This window comes from Pocillopora verrucosa, chromosome 4 (assembly GCF_036669915.1).
Source record: "Pocillopora verrucosa isolate sample1 chromosome 4, ASM3666991v2, whole genome shotgun sequence".
Taxonomy (NCBI): domain Eukaryota; kingdom Metazoa; phylum Cnidaria; class Anthozoa; order Scleractinia; family Pocilloporidae; genus Pocillopora; species Pocillopora verrucosa.
This window is the reverse complement of record NC_089315.1, coordinates 24942434-24969321: the sequence shown is the minus strand read 5'-3', so window position 1 is coordinate 24969321 and position 26888 is coordinate 24942434. Positions and strand designations below refer to the sequence as shown.

The following is a 26888-nucleotide window of genomic DNA, read 5'->3' as shown; positions in this document are numbered from 1 at the left end:
TAACAGATGTGAAAGTTGGGACATTGGCAAGTCAGAACAGCTGTTATACAGGTAGGACTATATATTACTGTCAATGGTACACAAGCAAGTGAACTACAAAAATACTGTTTGGAAATTTTATTATCACTGTGAATTAATCAGTATACAGAGAAGAAATCAGGTCCAGTCTTGGTTGCAAGACATTCCAGTTACACAGCTCTTGTTCAAAGACAACCTGGGAAAGAAGATAAAAAGATCACAAGTGCAGTGAATCCCATTTTGGCAAAGTTAACAGAGTTAGGAAGTGTGATTTTAATAAAAGATAGCCTCAGTATTAATGTAGTCTTCAGAAGTAAATATCAGTGGATTATGACTGAATATATTAAGTCGTCACTGGCTTTCAACTGGGGGTTTGAACACTGAGCATTATCTTCCAAACTAAGGATAATACCATCATGATCCACAACCTTTTCCATGACATTTTTTCGCTGTTTTCCATTGTAAACAATCAGGACTTGGCTGAAAATACTGCAAAAATGATTATTTACTCAATATATTTCTCACCTTGCTAAATGTATTCTGAGAAAATTATTGTCCATCTGTTCCCATGATTTCCATGGCAGAATCAAGTTTATGAATCAAGTATGATGGACCTAGAAAAATATGAATACAACTTTTATTTTCCTTTTATTTTTCTTTATGACTAAAGCCCCCTTTACAATAGAACTTGAACTCAAAGAGAGGCAACTGCTCTGGTTTTCCACAAACTTTTAGTCTTCAGGATATGCAAACACAATGCAAACACAATAATTCAGGGCGTGAAATTGATTTTTTTTTCTGATAGCCATTAGGCTCCTAAATTATTCAAAGTGGTAGCCAATTCAAAAAAAGTTGGTTGCCATTTTCAAAGACAAACAAACCCTTTTTTTACACTGTCATCGTTCTAGGAATTAAGTTAGGGAAAAGATCTTTAACATACTACAAAGTGGACAATAGAATGGATGATATGCAACATTTAAGCTCGCCTAAATCCATCCTAAATCTAGTTATCAATTGAGATGCATGTGCTGTGTTTTGGAAACAAACTTAACGAGGAAGTTTGCCACGGATTTATCTTTGCAAATCTTTTTAATTTACTATATCTCTAAGTACGGTTATGATGAAACATTCTACTCGCCAATTTGGCAATTTTCAGGATTTGGTTGCCAAAGTAAAAAATTTAGTCGCATTGGCGCCTGTATTAGGCGCAATTTCACGCCCTGTAATTACCTTGTAAACTAAAGGAGCATAACACTTGATCCCAAATCACAACCTACATGTACAACGTCAGTTATTTGATGAGACATAATGAGAAAATACCTCGCTATCACATGGAAATAGAATTAAAAATCAACAAGTAATCATGATTGACCAATTCTCCATTAAGGCTTCTCTGGGTCACCAAAATGCTAGTTCAGCAATCAACCACTTTGCCATCCTGCATATCTGTAGCATGCCTTAGTTGATCATTGACTTCCCACATCACAAACATATCATGTTTGATCTCTTATAATATTCAAACATACCAATTTGCAAGATTGTAACCAGAGAAGGATCTATCATTGAACCCCAAGAACTCTAATCTGTTGTTGTCAAAGTTTCAACTACAGTAATTGGTGCATTTTAACCTTTGTGCCTTATAGAACATCCCTGAAACAGTCTCCACAAAGTGGCCTCAGAAATTTTGGTGATATTTATCATCAGCTATATTCAAGAGTAGCAAATACTTTATGCATCATTGGCCACATCCATGATTGACAAACATCAAAATAAATACATCTTGTTAAAAATTTCAATTAAATCACAGGACCAGTAGAATCACTGCCATCAATTTTTTTTCAAAAAATCAAAGCACTCAATAATTAATTGATGAAAATTTTCAGATATACCAGGAATGAAAAGGGGAATCAATTAGCAATAAAATTTCACTTACCACGACAGTGGCTCAACTTCTGATCTTTAACCTGCCTGCTTTAAACCACTGGTATTCTAAACATCCAGGACAAAAAGGAAGAACAAGTGGTTAAAAAAATACAAATGAAAAAACCTTGTGTACAATTAAAACCACAGAGAGGAGTTTTTAAGTTTAACCCTTTACTGTTTTCCCAACATTTCCTGAGGTGCTGATTAGGAGAATTTGTTTGACAATCAAGAGCTCCTTTAGCTGCCTATCGTTTCCTTTATTCTTGGGATCTTAACCCTTTAACCCCTAGGAGTGACTAGCATCTAATTTCTCCTTACAATATCACTACTGAATCACACATCAGTGTTAAGAGAAGAGAGGAAATGATCACCAACTACAGAAACTCTTGATTGTTAGACAAATCCTCCTTGTCAGCACCTTGGTAAATGTACAGATAACAGTATGGAGAATATGAATATTGATGTTAGGGTATAAAGGGTTTATGTTGGATTCCAAGATGATGCTGTAAGGAGAAGTTAAAATCCAGTCATTCTCAGGGGTTGTAGGGTTAAAGATCATGACATGTACCAAACAATTTGAAAACAGGATACCAAATACAAGAGGTGCATCAGGCAAAACCAGATTTTCTAATCAAGTCACAGAGTGACTTTATTATGTCCCTATTCTGGAGGTCATCACTTGCACCAGACTCAACAATACAAGTTGTCATCACATGTTGATCATGCTTACCTCACCTCAAAAATCTTGCTTGGTTAGGTCTTGGCAGTGTACCTAAGATAAGTACCCAATCGTTAGACAAAGAAAAGGAATTTCAACTTTTTCAGTTAAACCTTTTTGGTGGTTTCAGATAGGGGCGAAGTTTATCGTCACCATCAATCAGCTGAACTATGAACTCATCATGAACCACACCAAGTAATGCAACAGCTTGAAAACTTCCTTAATAACATTCAAGGCCAGCCTCTCAGAGGAGCAAGTCAAGAAAATCTATGATCACTGATGACTTGTAGCAAAGGCAACTGTATTATCATTTTATAATTTGACTTTACCTCACCTCATTACAAACACAAATAGGAACCACAAAAATAAAAGCTGTGCAAATTTCTTATGCCATTCACTCCCTGAAATAAAAACAATTAGCTTCAATTAGAATGAGACACGCAGTTGTTTGTTAGACACCAGAAAGAAACTTGGAAGTTTTTTCAATCAGACCTTAGGGGCGGTTTCATATAGGGGGGAAAATTATCATCATCAGCAATCGGCTGAACTATGAACTCATCACAACCCACATTAGGTAAGGCAAAAACTTGTAGACTTCTTTGAATATGAAGAAGGCCAGCCTCTTACAGGAGCAAGTTAAGAGAAAATCTAAGATCACAAATAACTAAATCACTTTGTTGAAAACAGAGAGCCTTATTTACAGAGATTTAACCCTTTACGCACTAACATTAGTAGTTATATTTTCCCCACTGTTCACCACACATTTCTAATAGTACTGACTAGGAGAATTTGTCTGACAATCAGGAGCTTCTTAAAGTTGTGATCATTTCCTTTATTTACACGACCTTTGCATTTGATATAAACGAGAAATTAGCAGCCATCACTCTTAAGAGATTAAAAGATTAAATATCATTTAGATGTAATTTGCATGTTTTTGGATCAAATTACCACCTACCCCAAAAGAAAACCACACCAAGCTTTGCAAGTTTCTCCATTCAAAAGCTCCCTGAAACAAAAAGAATAGCAGATTTAATTAGGATGTGCATGTACCACATTCAAGAACAGGGTTAGGCATGTTAACTACATGATTCTAACCCCTTGTTATCACAGACACAGTGTCAGATAGAGCTAATGTCAACCTCATTACAAAAATGTTCAGTTGAACTATGCAGTCATCACACACCAGTCATCACACACCAGTCATCAATCAGAGCTCTCTTAAATACTGAGAAGGGGAATACTTGATTATCTACATGTAGTAGAGCATATGCAATCTTGAATGACAAAAATTAACGTATCTACTTCTATCAATAGTCTACTGAGTCTGATAATTGATGACACTCACTTTGTTCAAGGAAAATTGAGAGTAAGAATCCAGGGCAGCTTTTCTAACATGATGTGACGATGAAAACAACGATGACAGCACACCCAGTAAAATCTACCCTCAAATCTTGTTGGACACATCCTGCATTGGCTCATGAAATGCACCACTGACCTTGGACATTGAAACATACTTAATATAAGTGTATGAACACCTGCCCTAAACAGAAATAATTTAATATAAAATTCTCTGTGACCTGAGCAGTCTTAACCCTTTGGCTCCCAAGATCTAATTGTTAATTCGCCCCTCTAGCTTCTACAAATTTCCTTGTAAATTAGTAATGAGAATGTAGTGTTAGATCAAGATGAAAACTTCCACCTGATAAGTCTGAGTATTCTCATTACCTAAGGTATGGATATTATAGGGAGAAGTTCCATGTTAATCACTTCTGAGAGTTGAAGGGTTGAAAAAGGTTAAGTCAGCTCTTGCACTTTCAGACTGTGTAAAAGTGCCTCAGCGATCTTGGTGGAAAAAGTTGTCATCACATCTCAATGATCAACTAGCAAATATTGAAATCATCACTGGCACAAGAAACACTGTCAATACCAATGAATCACACACACTTGAAAAACACAACAATGGTAATTTTAACTCCACCCCAAAAACTAATTTGAATCCAATATTTGAAAACTTCTTACCGGTTTGCCTTTCTCTGAACCGTTATTCACTTTGACCTTTCTCTGTAAAGTAGAGAAACGATCGAATCAGCACAATTTTTTTTCAATCACTTTTGTAACCATGAAAAATATTTAACAAAGTTATCATGCATCAGGCCTATCGATCACACATCACAAAGCTTCCAATTTCAAAGCCTTCTGTGTCATAGGTTATTTCATCAGGTGCACATAACAGATACTGGGGTATTCTCATCACTAAGTAGCATGAAAAACAGATTAGGGACCAGTTGTTGTTTATCCCCTGATGTGAAGGGGGTGGGGGTCTACAAACATTTTGAGAAGGGATAATATGGCTCTCAAGGGCAACCCAGGGGGTCAGTTCTCACCAACAGAGTACTGCACCTTATGGGAGGATCAGGTAAATTCTGTTCTGACAACCAAAATCCTCAGAACCCCCCCCCCCCCTTTCACCCCAAGCAATAGAGGACCTAGGGGACTTGTATTGCTACATTGAATTTTCGCTGATATCTGAGATACTAGGTAACTGAAGTTCAAGATAACTGAAATTTTTGCTAGGAACTCTTTTTCCATTTTCTCTTCAAGCAGAAGATTAAGAGGGAAGGAATCCTAATATACTCCAACTTCCTGACTTGTCAAATCATACAGTAGCCAGCTTTATAGAAGTATAAGGATACTTTCAGCAAATCTAAATATAATAACACTTACTGACACCTGACTCACATGCCCAATTTTTTCATTTGATTAGGGATGGTTCAATTTTGGAGTGTGTTATTTTGCTGAATTTTATACTGCTGGAACTGATTTTTGCATATCAAGGACTGTTTGCATGAGATAGATTGTCTGCAAAAACTGAAACTCACATAATTGATATGCTTCACCATGTCATAGTCTTGCAACAGTAGTATGACACGTAATGCACAAATTAACTGTCTTTGCTACTAAAAATAGCTCACTTAATCAAAGCATTAGAACTTACCTTTTAGGAAGGGTTGTCTGGAGTTTTCACCTAATGGGATAAAGGATGTATTTGAAATTTCAAAGAGTAAAAAAACTAAAGTGGGGCTGTTTTTAGAAGGACAGAAAAAGTGTACCTTCAGTTAACACAGTCATGATTCTCTTCACTGACGCACTAAGAGAGATTCCCATTTAACAAGTTCATCACTGGTACACAGTCAACTCACTGTTCTCGCTTGATGCCGTGATTATTCACCACAATCTCAATGATCTTTCCATCTGGTTCTTAGTTCTCATTGGGAAAGAGTTTCATGATTATGGCGAACAATACTTGAGAGAGTTCATTTACCTTTGAAAACGGCTGTTTAAGATAAACGAAATGGTCGACTTCGTACTCTGCATTTCATTTAATCAATCGTAATACCACGTGCTCTTGGTCTAATGTGCTCATTAACGGGACAATCTACACTGAAACTTTTTTCAATTTGGGTAACTACAAAAGACAGTTCAAATAAAAAAGTTTATACACCTTTAGCAAAAATGACATCAATCAACTTATAACGACTTCAATATATAGTACCTTGCGTCGGTTATCAATAGGGGAGCTGGAGCGCCATCTTGGAAACGACCTTGAGACTTTTAAGTTTCACCCCATTTAAAAATGGGGCGAAACAGCGCGTAGTATGAGTCTGCGCTTTTCTAACGAGCAGTTGAGGTCTTGAACAGATATCACGCACAAAAGTAAGCAATATTTTAAAGCAGTTCACTACATCTACTTGTTGCCATTCACCCTCAAGTCGTACCTTACAACCTCGTGGGCCGCGCTTTGTACGTTAAACCTCGTTTCCACACATCACTTATCATCGTCCCGGTGAACAACGAATTTTACCGGAAAAAGCCGAAGATTCATCGTAGAAAAATGATGTTACTGTTAATATTTCCTTATCTTCCTTGAAAAAGAATTCTATCACATTCGCCCCGAGAAATTTGATTTTATTTGAAAATCACGCATGTTTCGTTTGAAGTAAGACAAAATAAAGCTATTTGATGAACATGCAATTCCTTTTTCAGTTTGAACGTGACTTGTGAGTCATTTTGGGGGTTCAGGGAAACCGGAAGTAAGCTGTGGCAAACTCTTGCTTTGACACGACAACCGAACTTCATCCGAGCAAAATGACGAAACTCTATGGCGTGGACCAATCAGAATAGGCCACCAGGAAGCAGCTTGGCCAATCAGTGAGGGCCACGCGTGATGGCGAGCGAAATATCAACCGGCTCGAGTCTTCCTTGTCAATAATTTTGTGTAGTTTTCTGAGAGTTTGAACTGTGTCAGAGTTGTCGGAAGAAAAATTCAACTAGATTCCAAAGATGAGATCAATTTGCACATTCTGTGCGTTAGCTTTAGCTAGCAGTTTAATTTTAGTGAACGCAGAAGAAGCAAAAAAGGAAGAAAAAGACGGCAAAAAGGATGTAGGAACTGTAATTGGTATCGATCTTGGAACAACTTATTCTTGGTGAGTAAAGTAACTGATGTGGGAATCTTGAAGTGAATTTTTTTTCTCTGGTATTCGATCGTTTTCTTGTTATCTTTCCGAAGCGTTCAGTCTCGGAAAAGTCGCTAAAGGTTGATTCTTCGGTTGAACTTCTTTTCATGTCCTGAGTGTTACAGTGGACTCGTAGCTTTAAACCGATCGTGTAAATTGCGTAATCTTTGATTTTCACTATACTCAATCCTAAATTATATCTCTTTCAATGTTGCAGTGTTGGTGTATTTAAAAATGGCAGAGTTGAGATCATCGCAAACGAACAGGGTAACCGAATTACCCCATCTTACGTGGCCTTCACTCCAGAGAACGAGCGTCTCATTGGTGATGGAGCGAAAAATCAGCTGACTACAAATCCAGAAAATACTGTTTTTGACGCGAAACGGTTGATCGGTAGGACATGGGATGATAAAGCTGTTCAAGGCGACATCAAGTTCTTCCCATTCAAAGTTATCGAAAAGAACAAGAAGCCACACATTCAGATTTCGGTGAAGGGAGAACAGAAAACATTTGCAGCTGAGGAAATCAGTGCTATGGTTTTAACGAAAATGAAGGTAAGATCAACTGATGGTTTAAGGGGAAAAAATTAAGAAATGTTGTAGAAAGATTTGAAACCGAGCATTAGACCCTTGAAGGTGCTTATTCCTTTTAAGGTTACCGGTGCTGCGATCTTAAATAATGACTTCACAGGTTCAGGGAAATTTATTTATAAACATTAACTTAATTATTCAGTTAGGTTTTCAAATTGATGGTTATTTTATCACATGTATCCAATGTCTTCACTGTAGCTTTACTGGTACTCAAATGAACCCTTAACAATCTAATATCACTATCCATATTCTCCTAAATCTTCTCCATACATATCCTTGGGTACAGATAAGGAGAATTTGTCAAATAATCAAAACATATTGGGTTGGTGATCATTTCCTTTATTCTCATGCTCTCAGTGAATGACTTGGCAGTATTACTGTGACAAGGAATTGCATGCTAGTCACTCTTTGGGTTGAAAGGGTCAATACATATGAGTTTCCTGATATGTGTTGCATAATTTCAACTAACTTTGAAAACAGGTAAAGGTGATACCCATGGTTCTGGGGCTCCCTCATCATTTCATGACAGAGTGTTGCCCCGCGTTGTTCAAAGACAAAATAAGGTTGAGCATGAGATAGATTGGCTTGCATTAGATTCACTTCAAGCTAAAAATAGTACATTATTTAGTGGTTTATGTTTTATCTCTTGGAAAGCCTCATCCTATTATTCGTCAACAACTGACCCACCAGCCATAATTGCTTTTTTTAACCCTTTAACTCCCATAAGTGATCAAGACAGAATTTCTCCTCACAATATTAACTTAATATCAAGTATACAAGTGATGAGAATAAAGGAAAATATCAGTCAGGGATTATTTGTTGATCCAATACCAAATTTTCTGAACTAACTTTACAAGAACCTTATGGAAGAGAGGAAGAAGAATTAGGGTTGTCTGGACCTTAAACAGGCATTGTAACAAACCCCAGGTTTCCAAATTTTGACAAATGAGTTGTAGTATTTCAGATTTGGTTGGCATACTCCTTCTTTTGCCCTGATGTAACTGAAATTATTGACCTTGTAGGAAATTGCGGAAGCCTACTTGTCAAAGAAAGTTACACATGCTGTGGTTACTGTCCCTGCCTACTTCAATGATGCTCAGCGTCAGGCTACCAAGGATGCTGGAACCATTGCTGGCCTTAATGTGATGAGAATCATCAATGAGCCAACAGCTGCTGCCATTGCTTACGGTCTTGACAAAAAAGAGGGAGAAAAGAACATCTTAGTGTTTGATCTAGGAGGTGGAACCTTTGATGTGTCTCTTCTGACTATTGACAATGGAGTTTTTGAGGTGGTAGCCACCAATGGTGACACTCATCTTGGTAAGTTGCTTTGATATGAAGATTGTAGTGAATGGTTAACTTTCCCTGGTAATACTTCAATCAAGGAAAGTTCCTGAAAGAGATCGTATTGAATTGTTTACAAGGTCAACTAACAGCCAAAAATAAAATGCAAGTCAAAAGTCTTGATATTTAATGTTACTTTTCAATTCGTAGAATTTGATTTGTTATAGTACTCCTCCTCTCTAACTTTTATCCTGTATCTTTATCTTGGTAGGTGGTGAAGACTTTGATCAGAAAATCATGGAATACTTCATCAAGATGTACAAGAAGAAGAAGGGCAAGGACATTCGCAAGGACAACAGAGCTGTTCAGAAACTGCGTCGTGAAGTTGAGAAAGCTAAACGTGCCCTTAGTACACAGCACCAGGCTAGAATTGAAATTGAATCATTCTTTGATGGAGAGGACTTCTCAGAGACTTTGACAAGAGCCCGCTTTGAGCAGGAAAATAATGTAAGTGGAAAGATATTTTGTTCACCTTCATTTTTGATGGGCCCTTCCTTTTGAATGAAGTAAGTCTGTTGTTAGATACTTGGTGAAGATTCTGACATTTTATGTAAACATTTTCTGGCACTGTTAAGCATGTTTACTCATTTTCTCTTTTTCTCTTTCAACTGGTTGCTTTAGTTATTGTTTCTTATAGTAATGTCACTTAATATTTGCAGGATGCTTTCAAATCCACACTGAAGCCAGTGAAGAAGGTTTTGGAAGATGCTGACCTGCAGAAGAAAGACATTCATGAAATTGTTCTTGTTGGTGGCTCCACCCGTATCCCAAAAATCCAACAGCTTGTCAAGGAGTTCTTTGAGGGTAAAGAGCCAAGCCGTGGCATCAACCCTGACGAGGCTGTAGCTTATGGAGCAGCTGTTCAGGCCGGAGTATTGGGTGGAGAAGAAGATACTGGAGAAGTAGTGCTTCTTGATGTTAATCCCCTTACTTTGGGTATCGAGACTGTGGGTGGAGTTATGACCAAGCTCATTAACAGAAACTCCGTCATTCCAACAAAGAAGGCACAGGTATTCTCCACAGCTGCAGACAACCAGAACACAGTTACTATCCAGGTTTATGAAGGTGAGCGACCCATGACCAAAGACAACCATCTTCTTGGCAAATTTGACCTGACTGGAATTCCTCCTGCTCCTCGTGGTGTACCGCAGATTGAGGTCACCTTTGAAATTGATGTCAATGGTATCTTGAGAGTGTCAGCAGAGGACAAGGGCACTGGAAACAAGGAGAAGATCACAATCACCAATGACCAGAACAGGCTGTCTCCAGAAGATATTGAACGTATGGTAAATGATGCAGAGAAGTTTGCTGACGACGACAAGAAAGTTAAGGAACGTGTGGAAGCACGGAATGAGTTGGAGAGCTACACATACTCATTGAAGAACCAGGTTGGTGATAAAGAAAAGCTTGGTGGAAAACTTTCCGAAGAAGACAAAGAAACAATCAACAAAGCTGTAGAGGACAAGATTTCCTGGCTTGATAAGAATGCTGATGCTGAGGCAGAAGATTACAAAAAGCAAAAGAAAGAGCTTGAAGACATTGTTCAACCTCTTGTTAGTAAGTTGTACCAAGGACAAGGAGGCCCAGGTGGGGAGGGAGCTCCTCCACCTGAGGAGAAGCCTGAAGAGGAGCAAGATAAAGATGAGCTTTAACTTGGCTTATGGTAGAAAAAGAGACTTAAACAATTTGTACCCTTATACAATCGGGGCACACTCTTTTTACAATTCTAAAAAGCACCTTGAAAAATTGGTGAACATTGCTTGGTGGTTATGTTGTTAATCACTTTGATCAATGAAATGTCTGTGCTGCTAATGGACATGAAACAGAAAGGAAAGTATAATATAGTGTGTACAGCTTGTTGGTAAATCAGTTGATTATTCTCTCGCTCTTTTCATCCATTGTAAAACTCTCGATAGTTTGGGTTCTTGGAGGGCATCAGACTACAAACAATTCCTTTTATTTATCCCTTTACCCTCTCAATTTGAATTTCAAGAGAGCTAGAAAATTTTTTCATTAATAAAAAATAACTACATGTACATTTGTCTTCTTCTACGAGTTTACACGATAGTACTAATGTATGATAGCAGTTTCCTGTTTTTGGAAACTTTGCATTGCCTTATGGGTTGCATAGAGGTTAAAGTGTAGAAAACGGGGGGGGGGGGGGTAATTATTGCAATCCCAAGTTGGTCACTCTTAGTAGCAACTTCTTATCTGTAAATCTTCGATTCAAAATCCTTACCTACCTTAACTTTATTACCACTAATATCCTGAAACTTTGCAACCCCATACTGGTAAATAGTGAAAATGCAATCCCGTGATAGTCAATCTAGTTTCAAGAACCTCAGTGGCGCATCACCATTAGCCCACCACTACAGGCTCCTTCCTCTCACTCCCACCCCTCTCAGCGAGGCGTAAAAAAGGTGGATTGAGACCCAGAAAATTATGGTACGTTCGGTTACTTGTGACGTGTTGTCCTCCAGAAGACCAAGTGTACTGACCTTTTTGTCAGTTAAGACTGCAGAAGCACAGGGTATGATTCGCTTGAGGAAATATTTTTTTCAAAATTATCTGTAATTGAGGTCACAATTGAAGCTGACTCTGCTGCTAGCAGCATATTCCCATGGCTTTCAACACTATATGGCCCTCACAGTTGTCGATGGGCTTGCAACAATCAACACCAGAAAGTCTGGAGTCAAGAGTATGTGATAGCTTGAAACATCGCCCTAGATTTGACTTATGCGGGATTTTCCCCCTTCCGTTAAACAATAGTAGGGAAAACTCTGTTTACAAGCGGTTGAGGGAGTCCCAGACACTCAGAATCCTGAATTAAGATTGAATGGAGGGATTGGAGTGAATGTGATTGTGAGAAATTGAAACTCTCATAAGATTGGATACACCATACAGATAATTCAAAAGGAAAAACTTTCAGACACTTTAGCGCCATGAAAACGTCAATTTCATCTTGTACAACTGCAAAGCTTTATGTTTATTTCATTTTTATCTCTTCGCTTAAACGACACTGTCCTAAAGAACAAGACTGTAACATAGAGAGACGTTTTCTTCGTTACGTCAGGATACGATGGATAACCTAAATACAATGGTACAATTCAATATTTTTCTTGCAATAATATACCGCCATATTCTTTCACTCTTAAATCTTTAACAACATCAGTATCGATATTCTCAATACCCGTCTCTTCTCTATACATTTCCTTAGGTATTGACACGGAGAATTCGTTTAACAAGCAAAGCTTCTACGGTTGGCGATCATTTCCTTAATTCTTTTGATCTTAATGAATGATTTAGCAGTATTACTGTAAGGGGAAATTAGATACTGGTCTCTCTTAGGGTTTAAAGGGTTGAGGGAAGATAAAATTAAACGCCGTATTTGAGTATGATACAACAAAGGCATTTTGCGACTGTCGACTAAAATACACCAAAGTCACCGAGTCGTTTCGTAAGGCAAAATAATTTTGATTGTTTTTGTTCCTCGAATTTTTTTTAGCATGCAGATATTTTTTATTATGACGTAAATAGCTTTGTAGCGAGCTGAATAGTTTGTAAACTATGCTGTCTATACTTTGTACATATATTCCACACTTCAACTACGACGTAACATAAGCCTTCAGCACAACTGAGCTTCTGACTAAGCAAAATATATACAGGGCTACAACTTATATGAAGTCCAACTCAAACCAGTTCAAGAACCTGTAAAAAATAAAAAAAAGTAAAAAATTTTAAAAAAAAGCAAAAAATTAAAAAAAAAAAAAGCAACGCTGCAAATGAGCCTTTAAAAATAACTCTGCATTTTTCTTGAGGTACGTAACCAATTATAGCAACCTACGAACGAGAATAAACTCTGCGTTTGGTTGTTTGAGCGATTTTTAACCATCCATTATCTAGAAGTTATTAAAATGGAACTTCTCCCCACAAGATCGATACATTTAACAAATAACAGGTGACGAGGGTTTAGATACTCGTCGCTTAGATGCTCCCTAAATATTGAATTTATAGGAACATGTTGAGCATTTGTAAGCCGGATAATTACTTATCACATCAAAGTTCAAAAGCGGAGGACAGACAAGAAAAAAGAAGAAACGGGCTGGAAGAGGTAATATAACAAAAAGAAAAGCGCCGTAAATCACGGCTCGTTAACAAATGCCACCGTACCTTAATTGTTCCTTGACTATTTGCGGCTACAACTACATTGGATCCCTGTTAAGAAAGCGACAAAAAGGCATATTAATGTGCACCTCGTACGATTAAAAATACGATTGGCTAGGTAAGTGCGCCGCCAGCCTCGTTTCTAGGTTTAGAAGTATCCTCAGATCGAGGCTGCAGGTCACTAGTCATCCGTACGCGTGCTCGCCGGCGCTGCGTGACCGGAAATTCGGTCTCTTGAAAAACTACATCGGTAATGTAGCTGCTTATTCGCCAAATTGACTGTGCTCTCCAAAAAATTTCAGTAATCTTTACAATGGTTCACTGCTCACTTGAATTCTTGTTCTTAGAAAGTCAACTACTTCAATCTGCCCTAGTGGAATAAAAACTTTTTCGCTAACTTCTTGTGGGTTAAATTTCTACCCCTTTGCCTTTACACTTTGAAGTACCTTATATCTTAAGTATTTTTGATGCTGAAATAACTACCGGTAGTACTCTCTAGGTCATTGTCTAAAGACAAAGATTCACTTACGGTTCTCCAGCAAACCGCGCTCACAAATTCATTCGCATCATCTTCTTTCTTATCTTTCTCCTACAAAACCGTAAAGCAACGAAATACCTAAGCAGATGTAGCAATGATCAACTGAAGAGTGGTTGTTATATAGACCATGCGCGTAAAGGATAATGTCGGATCAATGTCAATATCTGAGCAACTGCGCACCTACCCCTCCCCTAACCCAACTAGGGGAGGGGTAGTTGCGCAATAGTTTAGGTTTGATTCGTAAGCTGCTTTCTCGCCCAGTGCAGATGACCTAGATTCAACCAATACCCTTGAAGTGATTTTCAGTCTAGTACAACCAAACTGGCAAATCAGCACAAAATGTGACGAGGGGAACCAATGGGTTGTCAGATCCACAACATTTAACTGCCAGAAGTGCGGGAAAATACAGGGAGCAAATCGTGATGCGTTTTGGCAAATCGTGATGCTTTTTAGCAAATCGTGATGCGCATAAGATTGGCTAGAAGGGTGGCACGCCTTTTCTAGACCAATCAGAGTAAAGGAGGTAAGTTTCTAAAGAGGTTGTGGTGCTGCGTTGGTGGGAGAGTATATCAAGATAATTTGGTTTTATTAACTGAGTTTTTTGTGTAAATTGGCCACCGTTAGGGCTTTCTTAAGCTGTTTCGAGCCAACGTTCGAAGCGTCAGCTCTAAAAACTCTTTACAGTGACCAGTTTACGTTATCAACTCAGGTGATGAAACCAAATTAACTAGAAGCCCGCAGAATAGGCGTCATTTTTGCGTTTTTCAAGACCAGAAGAGGAAGGCGCAAGGCAGGGCGCCAAACGCGAGTCACGAGCTACTGCCTCGCGTGCGATCCACCCAAATTTAAGTTAGTATCTATTTGCGGATTGCAACTCACCAAAACACTCCTTACAGTATCAAACTTGAATGTTAGCAGCTGTTTGGAAAGTCCTTTGTAGTACAAGTAAAGTGAATTGTTTTCACTCCCTGTGAGGAAAAGGAAAAAAGTCCAAGGTTAGTTAAGTTTTTGGATGTCGCTCGCCGAAATCACCATAAAAGCGTCGCCAACAGAGTACAAAGGGGAAACTGTAGAAAATTGACGGTCCGCTAAGGAAAACTTTCTGTTTTCCGCCCTAATTAAGTGGTCTCTCTCCAACCATTTACGACTACAGCTGTTCTGACATGTTTTAACTAACAGGCGGAAACAATTACAAATTATCGTTATTTTAAAGAAGATACACTGGTCAGTTTACCGCAGGCAATGTAGTCTCCATTGGAAGCCAGCCCAACGAAGTTCTTTTCATTAATATGGCCTTTAAAGGTTCGAAGACAATGCGGCTTGCTGATATTCCAGAGCTTTAATTGACTGTCTGTGGATCTAAAAAAAAAATCAAAATTAATTAAAAATAAAAAGATTAAGAAATAACTCGGATCAAATCCTGCAAACAGACACAAACGAGTTGCCAGTAAAAAAAACGTTTTTAGGCAACCAAAAAGTACACTTTCTGGGAAAATGAAGAACAGTACTACTGCAATAACGAATGTCGTTCGCTAGAGCGGAAGTTGTCACCGGAAGTTGTCACCGGAAGTTGTCAAGTTGTCAGTGAGTAGAATCTGTTGGTCCGACGTTCTAGTTCCAAGTCTGGCTCGTGAAGCTGGATTGGTCAGTTTTGCCATGATGTTCTGAGCCCTACCTTCACTTAAACAATCACACCACACGATCAAACTAACAAAGCGTTTTGCTTTTCCATTGATTGTCGTAAAACCAAAACCAAATAAATCACAACCACCCATCAGAGGAAAGGGAAATAGTAGAAGAGGTCAATAAGGACTCGGGTCGAAAACAAGCAAAGACACAACTGGTTTTAGATTTACATCTGATTGGTTGACAGGATGGCGGAAGTTTCCTCGACCAATCACAGAGCAAAGTAAAGCAAACCCAAATACAACCACGGGCTACTTTCGACTTTCAATTAAAACTTGCACTGTGATACCGGAGGTCTGATATTGCGAACTTTGAATTCTGGTACTAACGCCAAGGAAATAATGCGTCGTTGTACAATGCTTTGACTAACCTATCTCGTTCCGACAGGTGAATAAAGGGGGTAAGCTTCTAAAGAAACTGTGGTGCTACGTCGGTGGGAGAGTATAACAGGGTGATTTAGTATTATCAACTGACTTGATAACGTAGATTGGCCACCGTAAAGAGTTTAAAAGCTGACGTTTTGAGCGTTAGCCCTTCGTCAGAGCGATTCATTTGACGCTCGAAACGTCAGCTTTTAAACTCTTTACGGTAGCCGATTTACGTTATCAACTCAGTGGATAATACTATATTACCTCGTTCCGACAGGGTTTAACGATCATGGCTTACGCTCCAATCAAAATCTTATACGAGTTAACTCATAAGAAACTTCACTTACGCAGAGACAATTTCTTCTGTGTTGATAAATTTTGTATATGATACAGCCTTCCTATGGCCTTTGAAGACTGTTATTGGCTTGGTCGTGTTTCGTAGATCATAATAATGGACGCAGTGATCTGTGAAGAGAAACCTCAAAGGTTATGAAGGGAATATCTAGCCTGAGTACTGTCAAGAGTGGGCCTTTTTGTCTTCTTTGCACTTTAGAGATTTGATCCAATAAAATGTTGTGTTCTGAACTTAACTAAACCTTTTATTCTAAACAAGTTTAACCTGCTGGTGGTAGAAATGGAAGGGAAAGTTGAGGGCTTTGATTTGAGCCTACTGAAAAATGTTAAGCACTACTTTTGGCATAACGCCATGTTTTCAGGAGTACTGCTCTAAAGTGTAGTACTCAAATTTTCAAGCATAACGTATCTGACCCTACAACAGGGTACCTTGTGAATGAAGCTTAAATTCTTGGGAAAAGGTTTCCGAGCTGGGCCCAGTTGTTCAAAGGATGCATAACGCTATCCGACGGATAAATCGCTATCCAGTGGATAAGTGTTCACAAAACGTACTGCGCTATCCACTGGATAGACATTTATCCAATGGATAGCGTTATCCATCTTTCGAACAACTGGGGCCAGATGGATACTGTACAAACTACATACCTGCAGAACCGAAGGATAGGTGACATCTACTTTCTGGGTTGAATTTTACACAACAAACATTAGCTTTAGCCTCCAGACAAGCCACAGAATGTTCCATGTCTGTTGACCATAACTTAACTGAAACAGAAACCAAAGAAAACAGAACAATAAATTAAAGAGAAAAGAGAATTTTTTTAAAATTCGATTATCAACACAATTAAGATCAATGTATATATCTGCGCAACTGGCAGCTACTCCTCCCTTGATCCAACATGAACCCTAACTTGTTATCAGTTATTGGGTTACGGGAGGGGTAGGTGCGCAGCTGCTAAGATACTGACATTGATCCCACAATTCTTTGCCCATTGGTGAACCCCACATTGAATGCAGACTTTTCCCCCATACTAAAACAGAGAATAGACAAATAAATTCTTCTTCCTACCTATTAAAGGGTGGCCAATCTAATCTACGCTTTGAAGTCGCATTATTTTCTATTGGTGATAGCATGAAGATTGGTGTAAGAAACACTGTTCCCGAAGAAAGACCCAAGTGACCTTTAAGAGGCTTGTTATTCCAAAAAGGTTTCATGCTTGAGTTGGAAAATTAGAGTGATAAATACGTCTTAGTTGTACAGACGCTTTTAAAAATTCTTGCGGAAAAGCTCCGACGGTATGCTTAACGGATATTTTGCTGTATTGAATTCAAACAGGAAGAAACAACCAGAGTTTTCTCAACTACGAACTAAATTCCGAGATTGATTACCTTTAGCATCATCAGACCCTGAAGCCAAAAGTTTTGGATCAACGTGATTGAAATCCACGCTCCAGCATCTCTTTTCATGTTCCTTCGAACAAAGACAAAGGGCCAAGAAGTTATTGCATGTAGGAGTGAAATGATGGGACTTACACTTCAATTATTTTTAAGGTTTACAAGAACATGTGTGATTTCAGTCTCCTTCTCCTCCTTAAATACTAATTGTTCATAACTGGAAGTCATTAATATACCTTGATAATTTGGTATTGTCAACTGAGTTGATAATGTTTATAATGCTGGGGGGGGGGGGGGGGAAAGGCGTTTTTGTCTCAAATACGCAAAACTGGCAAGGGGTACCTGAAAAGATCTGGTCTTTGATCCAGTGAAAGCATCCCACAGAGTCACTGTGCCTTCATAATCGCTGCTGGCAAGTAAACCTTTGTGATACGAGCTCCAACAGATCGAACTGTGAAACAAGCAAACAAAAAAAAATACAGGAAATTTCTTGACCAACAAAGCAGCTAATATCACACTAGTTTCAAAAAACCCAAAACAAAAAACAAAACAAAACAGATACAAGACCAAGAGAAAGCAAAAATTCTTTCTGCATATTTTTCTGTTCTTAATTCGAAGAGAGACATGGCTGGATTGAAACTGCTCATCCAAGGGCACAAATTTAATGTGTATCAACTTCAAATTCTTCACCTCACCTGATTTTGGAATTGCACACCATTTCATTCACAGGACAATGAATATCCACCACATCTCTTATCACCATTCCATACTCAAACACCTGATGTACCAAAAGAGAATATAAAAAGGTTTGATAGATAAGCAGTACTTATCATTATATGAGGTGTCACATCTTGTGAAAGTTAAATTTGAAAATGAGATTTCAATGCGTGGTGTGATGTCATAACGTAAGGTTAGGGGATTTGAGGTGAAAACCTACACATGCGTTACAGGGAAGTTGTAGGTGTAAATAAAAGTGCTAGCATGAGCATACAAGATGATCCCATCTTGGCCTGCTAGAGATTGCCACTTTAATCCCAGCAAAAAATCCCTTGAAACTCAAAGCTCAATTCTTGAACTTCACTGATAGAGTTCTTCTGTTTCAGGAAGAAAATGTTTTCAAAAAGATTTTTGAAGAGCAAGGGATTCATATTCATACTGGGTTCTGTGAGGGTGATGAGGCTTGGATACAAAGATCCCCCTGAATTGCTGACTGCCAAAGATACTCATCAAAAGATGAGAGATAACAAAAAGAAGGGTTCTTTGCTATAATGACTATTTCTGAAATTCTAGATGTAATAAAATAAGCCAGAAATAAAATAAAGTGTGATAGGAGTACCTTGATTTTCTTTGTAACCCCAGCAATGGCAAAGTAGTCAAAATCACGGTCAAATTCAATGCTGTATGTTTGTGGAGAGAATAGAATTATTGAAAAATATATATGTACATGTATATACAGACTTTTAACCACGGATGATTTCAAGAAACATTGAAAGGCATTTAGAAAGAAACAATAAAACAAATTAGAATTTCATACTAGAAATAGTAAAGTTACAATCTTTTCATAGAAGCATTTCAAAATATCTTGTTTCTTTTTTGATAGTGACAATAATAACATCTGAAATGGGAAGACTGGGGTCACTTGTAAAGGCACCTTTAACGTTTAACCATCATTTGCCAACAAATACATCTAAGGAAACAAACCTTGATACTATGCTTGAGCTACTATAGATGTCAGTGGCATAACTCAGTGTTGCCAAGCAACGAAAACCACTGAACTTTGTAAACTTGGCTAGACTTTCTGTGAAATAATCCAGGGCATCTGAGGTTCCTGCATCACCTGGAAACATTCAGAAATTCAATACCAGCAGTGCAGTCTCATCAACTAGGACACAAGCGCAATACAACTGGGAAGGAATTGCAGTTTACAGATGTACAAAAGAACCCTGCTAACTTGAACTCATTTACTCAAACCCCCTGCAAACTTGAACAAGACCTGATTTCCCTTGACCCAATTTTTCAGTTATTTACTACCAACTCACCCAAACAATTTTTTGTTTTCCTTGGGAGTTTGAGTTGGCACGGTTCTACTGTATGTGTTTGTGGGGATAGGGCTGGTTCCTATAAATGTTCTTAGGTGAAGAGAAGCTGTTTAAGAGTAAAGTACTTTGCCCAAAAACACCCACAATGGCCAAACTTTAGCTTAAGGTTAGGTCTCTCTAACTGGAGTTCAGGGTGCTAACCATTGTGCCCCTATGGTATGGTATGTGGATGCAAATACATCAAATTTCACTTTCTCACTTGGTAAATCTCCCTGCCTAATGGAAAAGTAGCATCTCTCTAGATCATCAAAGTGTTGGTGAATTCTTTTCCTTCTTGACGCTAAACTGGTGCTGCACCAAAGGTGTTTTGCTCCATGCTGGCTTCCATTAAACCCATCTTGAGCCCCCTCTGTTTGATCGCATGATTCATCATGACTGCAAGTGGACAAGTACTGCATTACTTTATACACATAGATTTATAAATAAACACTTTTGTTCCATTTCCTTCTTGGTTGCCAACATTTCAAAAAAGTTCAATTAAATATTTTTTTACACAAAAATAAATATCAAACAGTCAATAGTCAACACCTTTTAAACCTATGGATACAGTGCATATGTTTTTCTAGAGTTCCATGCATGATTAATGTAGCCTTTCAATGATATTTCTACAATTTTACAGGTTCAGTGTTACTGGCTGCTACAATAAAATACTCAACATTTACCAACAGTCAATAGTAAAACCTCTACAAATGGTTTGTCACCTTGTTGAAGGTTCCATATCCGAACCCACTGCCACTGGGGCATTTTTAGCTGTGGGTGTGGTAGGTACAGCATGATCCTGAAGGAAATAAACAGTTTATTCATATTGTGCTCCTACATGTCAGCAATGTTTTTTGGGGTTGTCTTGTCCTGAATGAAGTATGTCATTAATGTTTCACTACTTTTCCATAGAGATCAGTTGATATTTAAAAGATAATTGTCCACACTAAAAAGACAATTTTGACACACACAAGCCTTGATTGATTACTTCAAATAGTAAATGTAGAAGTGTGTGTGTATTGTAGCAGTTTTCTTAACTTTGCAAATACCTTTTACTCTTTTGCAAAAATCTGACCCTTCTTTTGGTCATTTACACCATGCTAACTGTTAGTGGAAACAAGAACTACATACCACTTCACCAGCCATAAGTCTTTCAGCACCAGGGAGGAGAGTTAAGGGAGCTGGTTTTGAATATTGTCTGTTGTGACTTGCTATCATTTCCTGAAAGATTGTAGAGTAATTGTTATAAGCCTATCAACACCAGTCTATTGATATCAAGTTACTGCTATCAGTAAATTTCTTATCTGTATGCTTCACCAAAACCTCTTCCAGTTATAAAGCAGTAGTAATGTGGATAAATAATTGAAAAAAAACAAACAAACAAACAACATTCACAACTTCACTCTGAAAGTAGATTCTATCCCCTCTAAGGAGTTCTCCCCTCAAACCTGTTACAACTAGTTCAACCTGTTCTGAACAACAGACCCAAACTGAGAGGTGCACTTTCACTGTGTACCAAACATGGGAAATGAGCTGAACTCATGTTTCTCTTACCGAAACTCTCTTCATGTCTTCATCAATTAGTTTGACTTCTCGCGTAAGCTGATCAAGTTGCTATTATTTCAAAGGAAAAAACATACAAACTCGATAAGATTGGGCTAAAAATTTGTCGAACAGTAGATGCACAAAACAAGCATTTTAACTTCTAAATGATGTTAATGATTATAAGTTTTTTTTAAACAAACTATACCATTGAATGCTCTGACAAACATCTTCATGTGAATGTACATATAATTTGCCTGCATGTTATGGATGGCAGTACCATACCTCTTGCTTGTGTCTCTTTACTTGTGAGAGGAAATCTTTCAGCAACTCATGTTGTATTGCTTGGCTATCCTAATAGTTACATTAAACAAAAGAACCTCAATGCAATTTGCATTTTGTATAAATCGGCATTACAAGATCACAAAGAGGAACTCTGTTTTCTGTCAGGTGGCTTTAGAAGGTCCCCCACCAATGAGGAAAAGAAGGAGCAAGGGAGAGGATGTGAAAAAATTTGTATTTGAGGATGGAAATTGACAGACAGTTACTTGTAATGACTGAATTGGCACCTGTCCCTGAATAAGCTCCCCCCTTGTCAGCCAAATTTTAAAATTGGTGCCATCAAGTCAATCGACACTCCACCAGCTTTTCATATTCAAACTGTCCTTTTTTATGACCAATTTAATCTTGGAAATATAAAGAAGTGTACCAACTCTAAAACTATTCCAATTTAAGCATTGCTTTTTTATTCATCTGCAATGTTGTAGTTTTTTTAACACAAAAAAATGATCTCCCTCCTGTCATTTCCTTCTTTTTAAATACATGTCCGGACCACTACTGAAGTCCAAGAATTTAGATTGTTTTACACTTACTGCTTCCAGCATTTGTTTCTTCAGTGTCAAAACTTCCAGCAAATAATTGACATCTGTAACAGGAAAGGTAACAAAAGTCTCAGAGAGGCATCTTCACAATGAACATACGGATACAAGTTATCTACCAAGAAGTGGATCTGGGCCATAACACTGGTAGAAAAATTACAATTTGATTTCATAGCTTGCCTCCAGCACTGAGAACCAAACTTAAAGCATAGAAGAAAAAAGAAAACAAGAAGTGTCCTACACAGAATTTCATAAGAAATTTTACCCGCTAAGTCCCATTCATGTTGTCCTGCCAAAAGTTCCTGCAGTCCACTTCCTGCCTCATGTAGCTTTGTAAATAAAAAAAAAATTCACCAAACAGATAATGGGATTACTGAAACTTATTAGGTAGAAGTTATCTTGATCCAAAATCAAAGTCTTGTAACTAATTTAAAAGGAATTGTGGAGCAGCTAGTAAGGATAATTTACAATCAGATCTTGAGAGTTAAAGTGTTAAGGAGCTGTCAGTTCAATCTCTCAGTTCACCCCCCCCCAAAACACAAAAATCTTCACCTGAGACTCCAGAACCATCTTGCTCTTTTTTTGTCCGGTTCTTTCTTTAACTTTTTGTACCAATTCATTTACTAGGATTAGCAGAAAACAAAATACATGATACACATATTGCACCTCTATAGAGCAAAAAAAAAGGAACAACAGTACAACTAGTACAACCACAATAAGTAAAAATACTCCTTCCAGTTATAAAGAAGATATCAAAATATCCCAAGCACAAGTAACTACAGTCACACGGGTAATGACGGGGTGACCAGTTCATACAGGTTCCACAGAATGGGATCAAAAGTGATGATAAGATGCTATTTTCAACCGTTATTGGTCTCCTAATGTACAGTTTCTTCAAAATCGTGCTAAAAATGCATTGCATCTTCATTGCTTCACATTAACAAAATGACAACTGACCACTATGTACAGGACGACCACTTAGTACAGTGCAGTTTAAAAGGAGTTTGACTTTATTAACTGTAGTTTTTCTCAAAATACTTACATAGAAAGTTAGGAAAGATTTGATCTGGCTTGTCTATGATGTAGTTACATTTAGGACAGCGATTGCTTTCCTCCAAACTCCTTGTGATGCACTGATAACTAAAGGGTAAAAGAGACATGAGGGTAGTTTTGCATAAATGTTGCCACATTCAGCAACAAGTTACAGTAACAATATTCACAAGAATAAATTAAATGATCACTAAATATAATGAAGCTCTTGATTGTTGAACAAATTCTACTTGTCAGCACCTTAAGAATTATATACAGAATAGTATCAAGAATATGCAGACTGATATTAGGGCATAAAGGGTTAAAATGTGCCCAGACTCAAAAAGATTCGTAGTGGTGAGGGTGTATAAACAGGGCACATGCAGTAGGCTGATTAACCCTACATCAATGATAGTGGATAGCATACCTAAACTGGGCAAGACATAAATTTTACCATTTACTACCCCTATGTGTATGTTAATTGACCTTGGTTGTCATGAGGAGGTATCCCAGCTAGGATCATAGTTATAAAAATTAATGTGATTTCATGATTTGTATACAATAGCTAAATGGATTACAGATGATTTTAGGAGTTAGAAACACTTCTCAAAGATATCATCCTGGATTAAGATCATGTTACTTTACAGACTGGGTTTTATTCCTTGATAACCACCAGATAACTTGGAAACAACTACTGGGTTGTATTGATTGGCTGCACTCTTCTTGTCTGACCATTGTGCTGTGGTTTACACATACATATACGGTCTAACCACAATTATCTAGATTATTTGATTATCTAGACTCACTTCTCTGGTCCCATTTTTTCAGCAATACTAATTAGGCACATATAAGATCTGTAACAACTTCTACCCATGAAACAAAGCAAATGTACTTAAACAATGTGGATGCTATTCTAATGATGAAGCTTCAAAGAATGATAGAATTAGCAATGCTAATCAATCACCCAGTCAATCTTTATTCATTACAATTGATATGAATAACTCAGAGTCAGGACAAGGTCAAGGTCAGTAATAGTTCACAAACATGGTTATTGCAATAATCCAATTAAAGTACACTGCTTAATAGTAGAGAACAATTTGTTCAGGCCAGAAGGTTAATGATGAATGCATTCAAGAGGATTTGCACTTGTAGGAAATCCTGTAATAGGATTATAGTGTCTGAGAAAGAGATTGTTGGAATCATATTAAAGGATCAGCTGTTCAAGTCCAACTATCAAACTTGCTATTGTGTGTAATTTTTTATTCACTGCAAGGGACAACAAGAATTTGTTCCACTTTGTCCTAATGGTTTGGGACACAAATTTATACCAATTACAATTTATGCAGCCAGACACAGGGAAAAACTAACTTGAGAAAGAAATGATTTTTGATCAAGCAGTATCAAATAGAACTGTAAATGTAATGTATGTGTATCTTTAACCTCACATGTCCTTGCAACCAATCACTCAGATTTTTAGGAATGAACTGTGCTTGTGCATGTATTTATGTCAGGTAAAGGTAAGATTTTTTGCACAGCCCTGTACTATTGTAAAAACAAAGCTGCGGTCCCAAAGATGACCTATTGTTTACCCAATTGTTTTCTTTATCCAAGAACTGCATGCATTATGAAGTACAAGGTTGTGCAGAAATCTTACCAATGTAAATCCTTTATCTCATGACCCACAGCTACATGTCCACAAGCAACTGACCTTCACCAAATGTCTTGCCGCATTGTAATTCATTCAAGCATAAATGGAATTTTGAACTTGAAAAGGCTGAATTTTATGGAATTTTTTTTAACCCTATCAGTGCTGAAACAAATACTAGTCATCATTGCTGGTGGGACTACCCTGGCGTGCATGACAAAGTTTACATATACAAATTAATTGGCATGGAAAGCTCAAAGACATCTAACTATGCAAAAAATTTAGGGCTTAACTGTGAGACAATCTCAGGTGATGTGCACACAACGAGCCACTAGGGCATTCTGATATTCAAAATTCTAAGAAAATAAATCCTTACCAAAAGGTATGTCCACATTTTGTCATGAAAGCTTCATCGATGGTGTCAAAACAGATCGGACTGTAGAAGAAAAACAAAAACAGATAAGCTAATTTGTACCACAGAGCAATTAGACTGGTTTTAAATCACGCAACATTCACTGGGAAAAAATGCACGAAGGCAAAGATTACTGACCCATTATGAGCAGGAAAACGTATCTAATCGATAATTTTGCTCTTACCAAACGAAATCGCTATTTTTATCACTGAAAGAGTTCATAATTCCACCATAAACGGGAGGATGCGGCCTCTTCCGACGACGTCCTGCTCGCCCCTGACTCGTCTGAGCAGATGTTGAATTCGAGGACGACATTTGAGCCATTACAGTCGGGATTGTGGACGTAAGAAATCAAAAATGTTTTCTGAGAAGTATTGGTGTCATCTTCGGGGGAGCTTCCTGCGATATTTAACGTCAAGCCAAGCGAATGAGCACAGGAGAACAGAGAAAAAATATTGCTCCGAAAGTCACGCTTGATCTGCGCACGCGTGTTAAGAGCCCGGGAAATACGGCTTACCGGATCTCAGACCCAGGGCTCCCGCGTGATATACTGAGATTCGTGTTTGCTTACTGGCTGAGAAAGGGTCGATCCTGAAACATTTGACGTTCGCTTCCAAAACTGAAATTAAATTACGTGAAATTTAAATGTTTATTATACCTGTTATGAAATCACTGGTAATCCTCGAAATCCAATTGGGTCTTAGCAGTGCCATTTTTTAGGAATTACACAATTTTTTCTCTAAATCATCAAGCCATCAAGGAAACATTAAAAGAAGTCAAATCCCTAGCAATCACCATTACAAATCTATTTTTATCATAAACAAGTAATCACATATTTCTTAAATGGTCTTAAATTTGCTTAAAGCACAAGTTCCGCGTGTTTTTCTCTTGATTTGCCTAAGCTTAGTTATACCAAACTGTACTCTTCAACATTTGATAACTTATCTTTATGTTTCAGATATCAAATAAATCTCGTACTTGTGCAAAATGACAACGCAAACTTTCATACAACTTCAGAACAATGTTTCCTCTATTTTAAATCTTTATGTTGTAAAAACTTCAAGTTTTGTGTTGTTCTAATTGAGGTGCACTTCTTATTTTACAGCTGTTAATAAACATGTGTTCTCTGCTTCTTTCCGTGAAATGTGGCCGTCATGATTGGAATTCCCTTGAAACATATTCTCCTTAAAAATTGACTTTTTTATGCTAATAATTGGGACAAGTTAAACAGGATCAATACCATATTGAACATTTTAACCCATACAGGTGTACTTAGACTGATATTGTTCCTGTATTAATAACGGTTTTGATCTTTAAAGTAATTTATAAGGAATTAAAGGTGACAGTGAGCTATTTAGGGAAGCTATCATTTACAATTACATTTATATCCTGACCTGACACTTAAATCGGCACCTCTAAGCAACTCAAAGACTATGGGAGAAGCTCATTGTTCCTTCCTCCCAAAGATTTTCTTTCATGTTTCTGATTCCAGTTTTTTTATTTGCAACAATAGCAGTCATTCTTTCTATTTACCACCACTTTAAAGAAACAAAGGATAAGGAGATATGATTTAGTCAGTATTGGAGGAAGTGTTGTCATGACAATGATGTAAAACTCATGGTAACAGGGCACCCTAAAACTCAGAGAAAGTATACCTGGTGTGAAAAAAGCTCTTACTTCAGTAGAGATTAT

The 26888-nt window shown here is 37.7% G+C and overlaps 2 protein-coding genes, 1 long non-coding RNA gene and 3 other non-coding genes across 9 annotated transcripts; 1 reads left to right on the top strand and 5 right to left on the bottom strand.

Moving 5' to 3' along the window:
* Positions 1-102: 102 nt before the first annotated feature.
* LOC131785013 (uncharacterized) lies at positions 103-6478 on the bottom strand. Of its 4 annotated transcripts, none has more exons than XR_009340246.2 (11): positions 6213-6478; positions 5655-5684; positions 4679-4720; positions 4005-4154; positions 3615-3665; positions 2994-3060; positions 2672-2713; positions 1952-2007; positions 1249-1291; positions 544-632; positions 103-214 (listed from the first exon to the last, which is right to left on the bottom strand). It is a non-coding gene; the product is annotated as an uncharacterized lncRNA (long non-coding RNA). The 4 variants fall into 4 exon arrangements; XR_009340245.2 differs by having other exon boundaries at positions 2677-2713; positions 6213-6477; XR_010717154.1 differs by lacking the exon at positions 1249-1291 and having other exon boundaries at positions 6213-6477.
* Positions 1690-1762, bottom strand: LOC131785024 (small nucleolar RNA SNORD24). Its single transcript, XR_009340250.1, has one exon. It is a non-coding gene; the product is annotated as a small nucleolar RNA SNORD24 (small nucleolar RNA).
* On the bottom strand, positions 2778-2851 carry LOC131785026 (small nucleolar RNA snR60/Z15/Z230/Z193/J17). The gene has a single exon (XR_009340252.2). It is a non-coding gene; the product is annotated as a small nucleolar RNA snR60/Z15/Z230/Z193/J17 (small nucleolar RNA).
* Positions 4490-4567, bottom strand: LOC131785025 (small nucleolar RNA SNORD24). The gene has a single exon (XR_009340251.2). It is a non-coding gene; the product is annotated as a small nucleolar RNA SNORD24 (small nucleolar RNA).
* Positions 6479-6913: 435 nt separating the features above from the next.
* On the top strand, positions 6914-11146 carry LOC131785014 (endoplasmic reticulum chaperone BiP). Its single transcript, XM_059101851.2, has 5 exons — positions 6914-7146; positions 7394-7730; positions 8789-9086; positions 9322-9557; positions 9770-11146. Exons 1-5 carry the CDS (start codon positions 7001-7003, stop codon positions 10760-10762), a joined length of 2010 nt encoding a protein of 669 aa, XP_058957834.1. The 5' UTR covers positions 6914-7000; the 3' UTR covers positions 10763-11146.
* Positions 11147-12083: 937 nt separating this feature from the next.
* Positions 12084-25664, bottom strand: LOC131785010 (E3 ubiquitin-protein ligase COP1-like). The gene is made up of 23 exons (XM_059101849.2): positions 25381-25664; positions 25161-25220; positions 23153-23250; positions 22663-22733; positions 22376-22439; positions 22105-22157; positions 21518-21586; positions 21245-21304; positions 20822-20911; positions 20413-20489; positions 19911-20086; positions 19314-19449; positions 18949-19009; positions 18308-18390; positions 17955-18063; positions 17607-17688; positions 16866-16982; positions 16214-16331; positions 15047-15171; positions 14692-14780; positions 13804-13863; positions 13281-13325; positions 12084-12818 (listed from the first exon to the last, which is right to left on the bottom strand). Exons 1-23 carry the CDS (start codon positions 25518-25520, stop codon positions 12801-12803), a joined length of 2001 nt encoding a protein of 666 aa, XP_058957832.1. The 5' UTR covers positions 25521-25664; the 3' UTR covers positions 12084-12800.
* Between the last annotated feature and the right edge of the window lie 1224 nt (positions 25665-26888).

Excerpts from the sequence above, each read along its gene's own strand:
- LOC131785010 (XM_059101849.2), bottom strand. The coding sequence starts at position 25,520 with ATGGCTCAAATGTCGTCCTCGAATTCAACATCTGCTCAGACGAGTCAG. Across the intron at positions 16,332-16,865 it reads CCTATCCTTCGGTTCTGCAG|ATCACTGCGTCCATTATTAT; the intron begins GTATGTAGTTTG and ends TTCTCTTCACAG. Across the intron at positions 15,172-16,213 it reads ACAGAAGAAATTGTCTCTGC|ATCCACAGACAGTCAATTAA; the intron begins GTAAGTGAAGTT and ends TTTTTTTTTTAG.
- LOC131785014 (XM_059101851.2), top strand. The coding sequence starts at position 7,001 with ATGAGATCAATTTGCACATTCTGTGCGTTAGCTTTAGCTAGCAGTTTA. Across the intron at positions 7,147-7,393 it reads CTTGGAACAACTTATTCTTG|TGTTGGTGTATTTAAAAATG; the intron begins GTGAGTAAAGTA and ends TCAATGTTGCAG. Across the intron at positions 7,731-8,788 it reads TGGTTTTAACGAAAATGAAG|GAAATTGCGGAAGCCTACTT; the intron begins GTAAGATCAACT and ends TTGACCTTGTAG.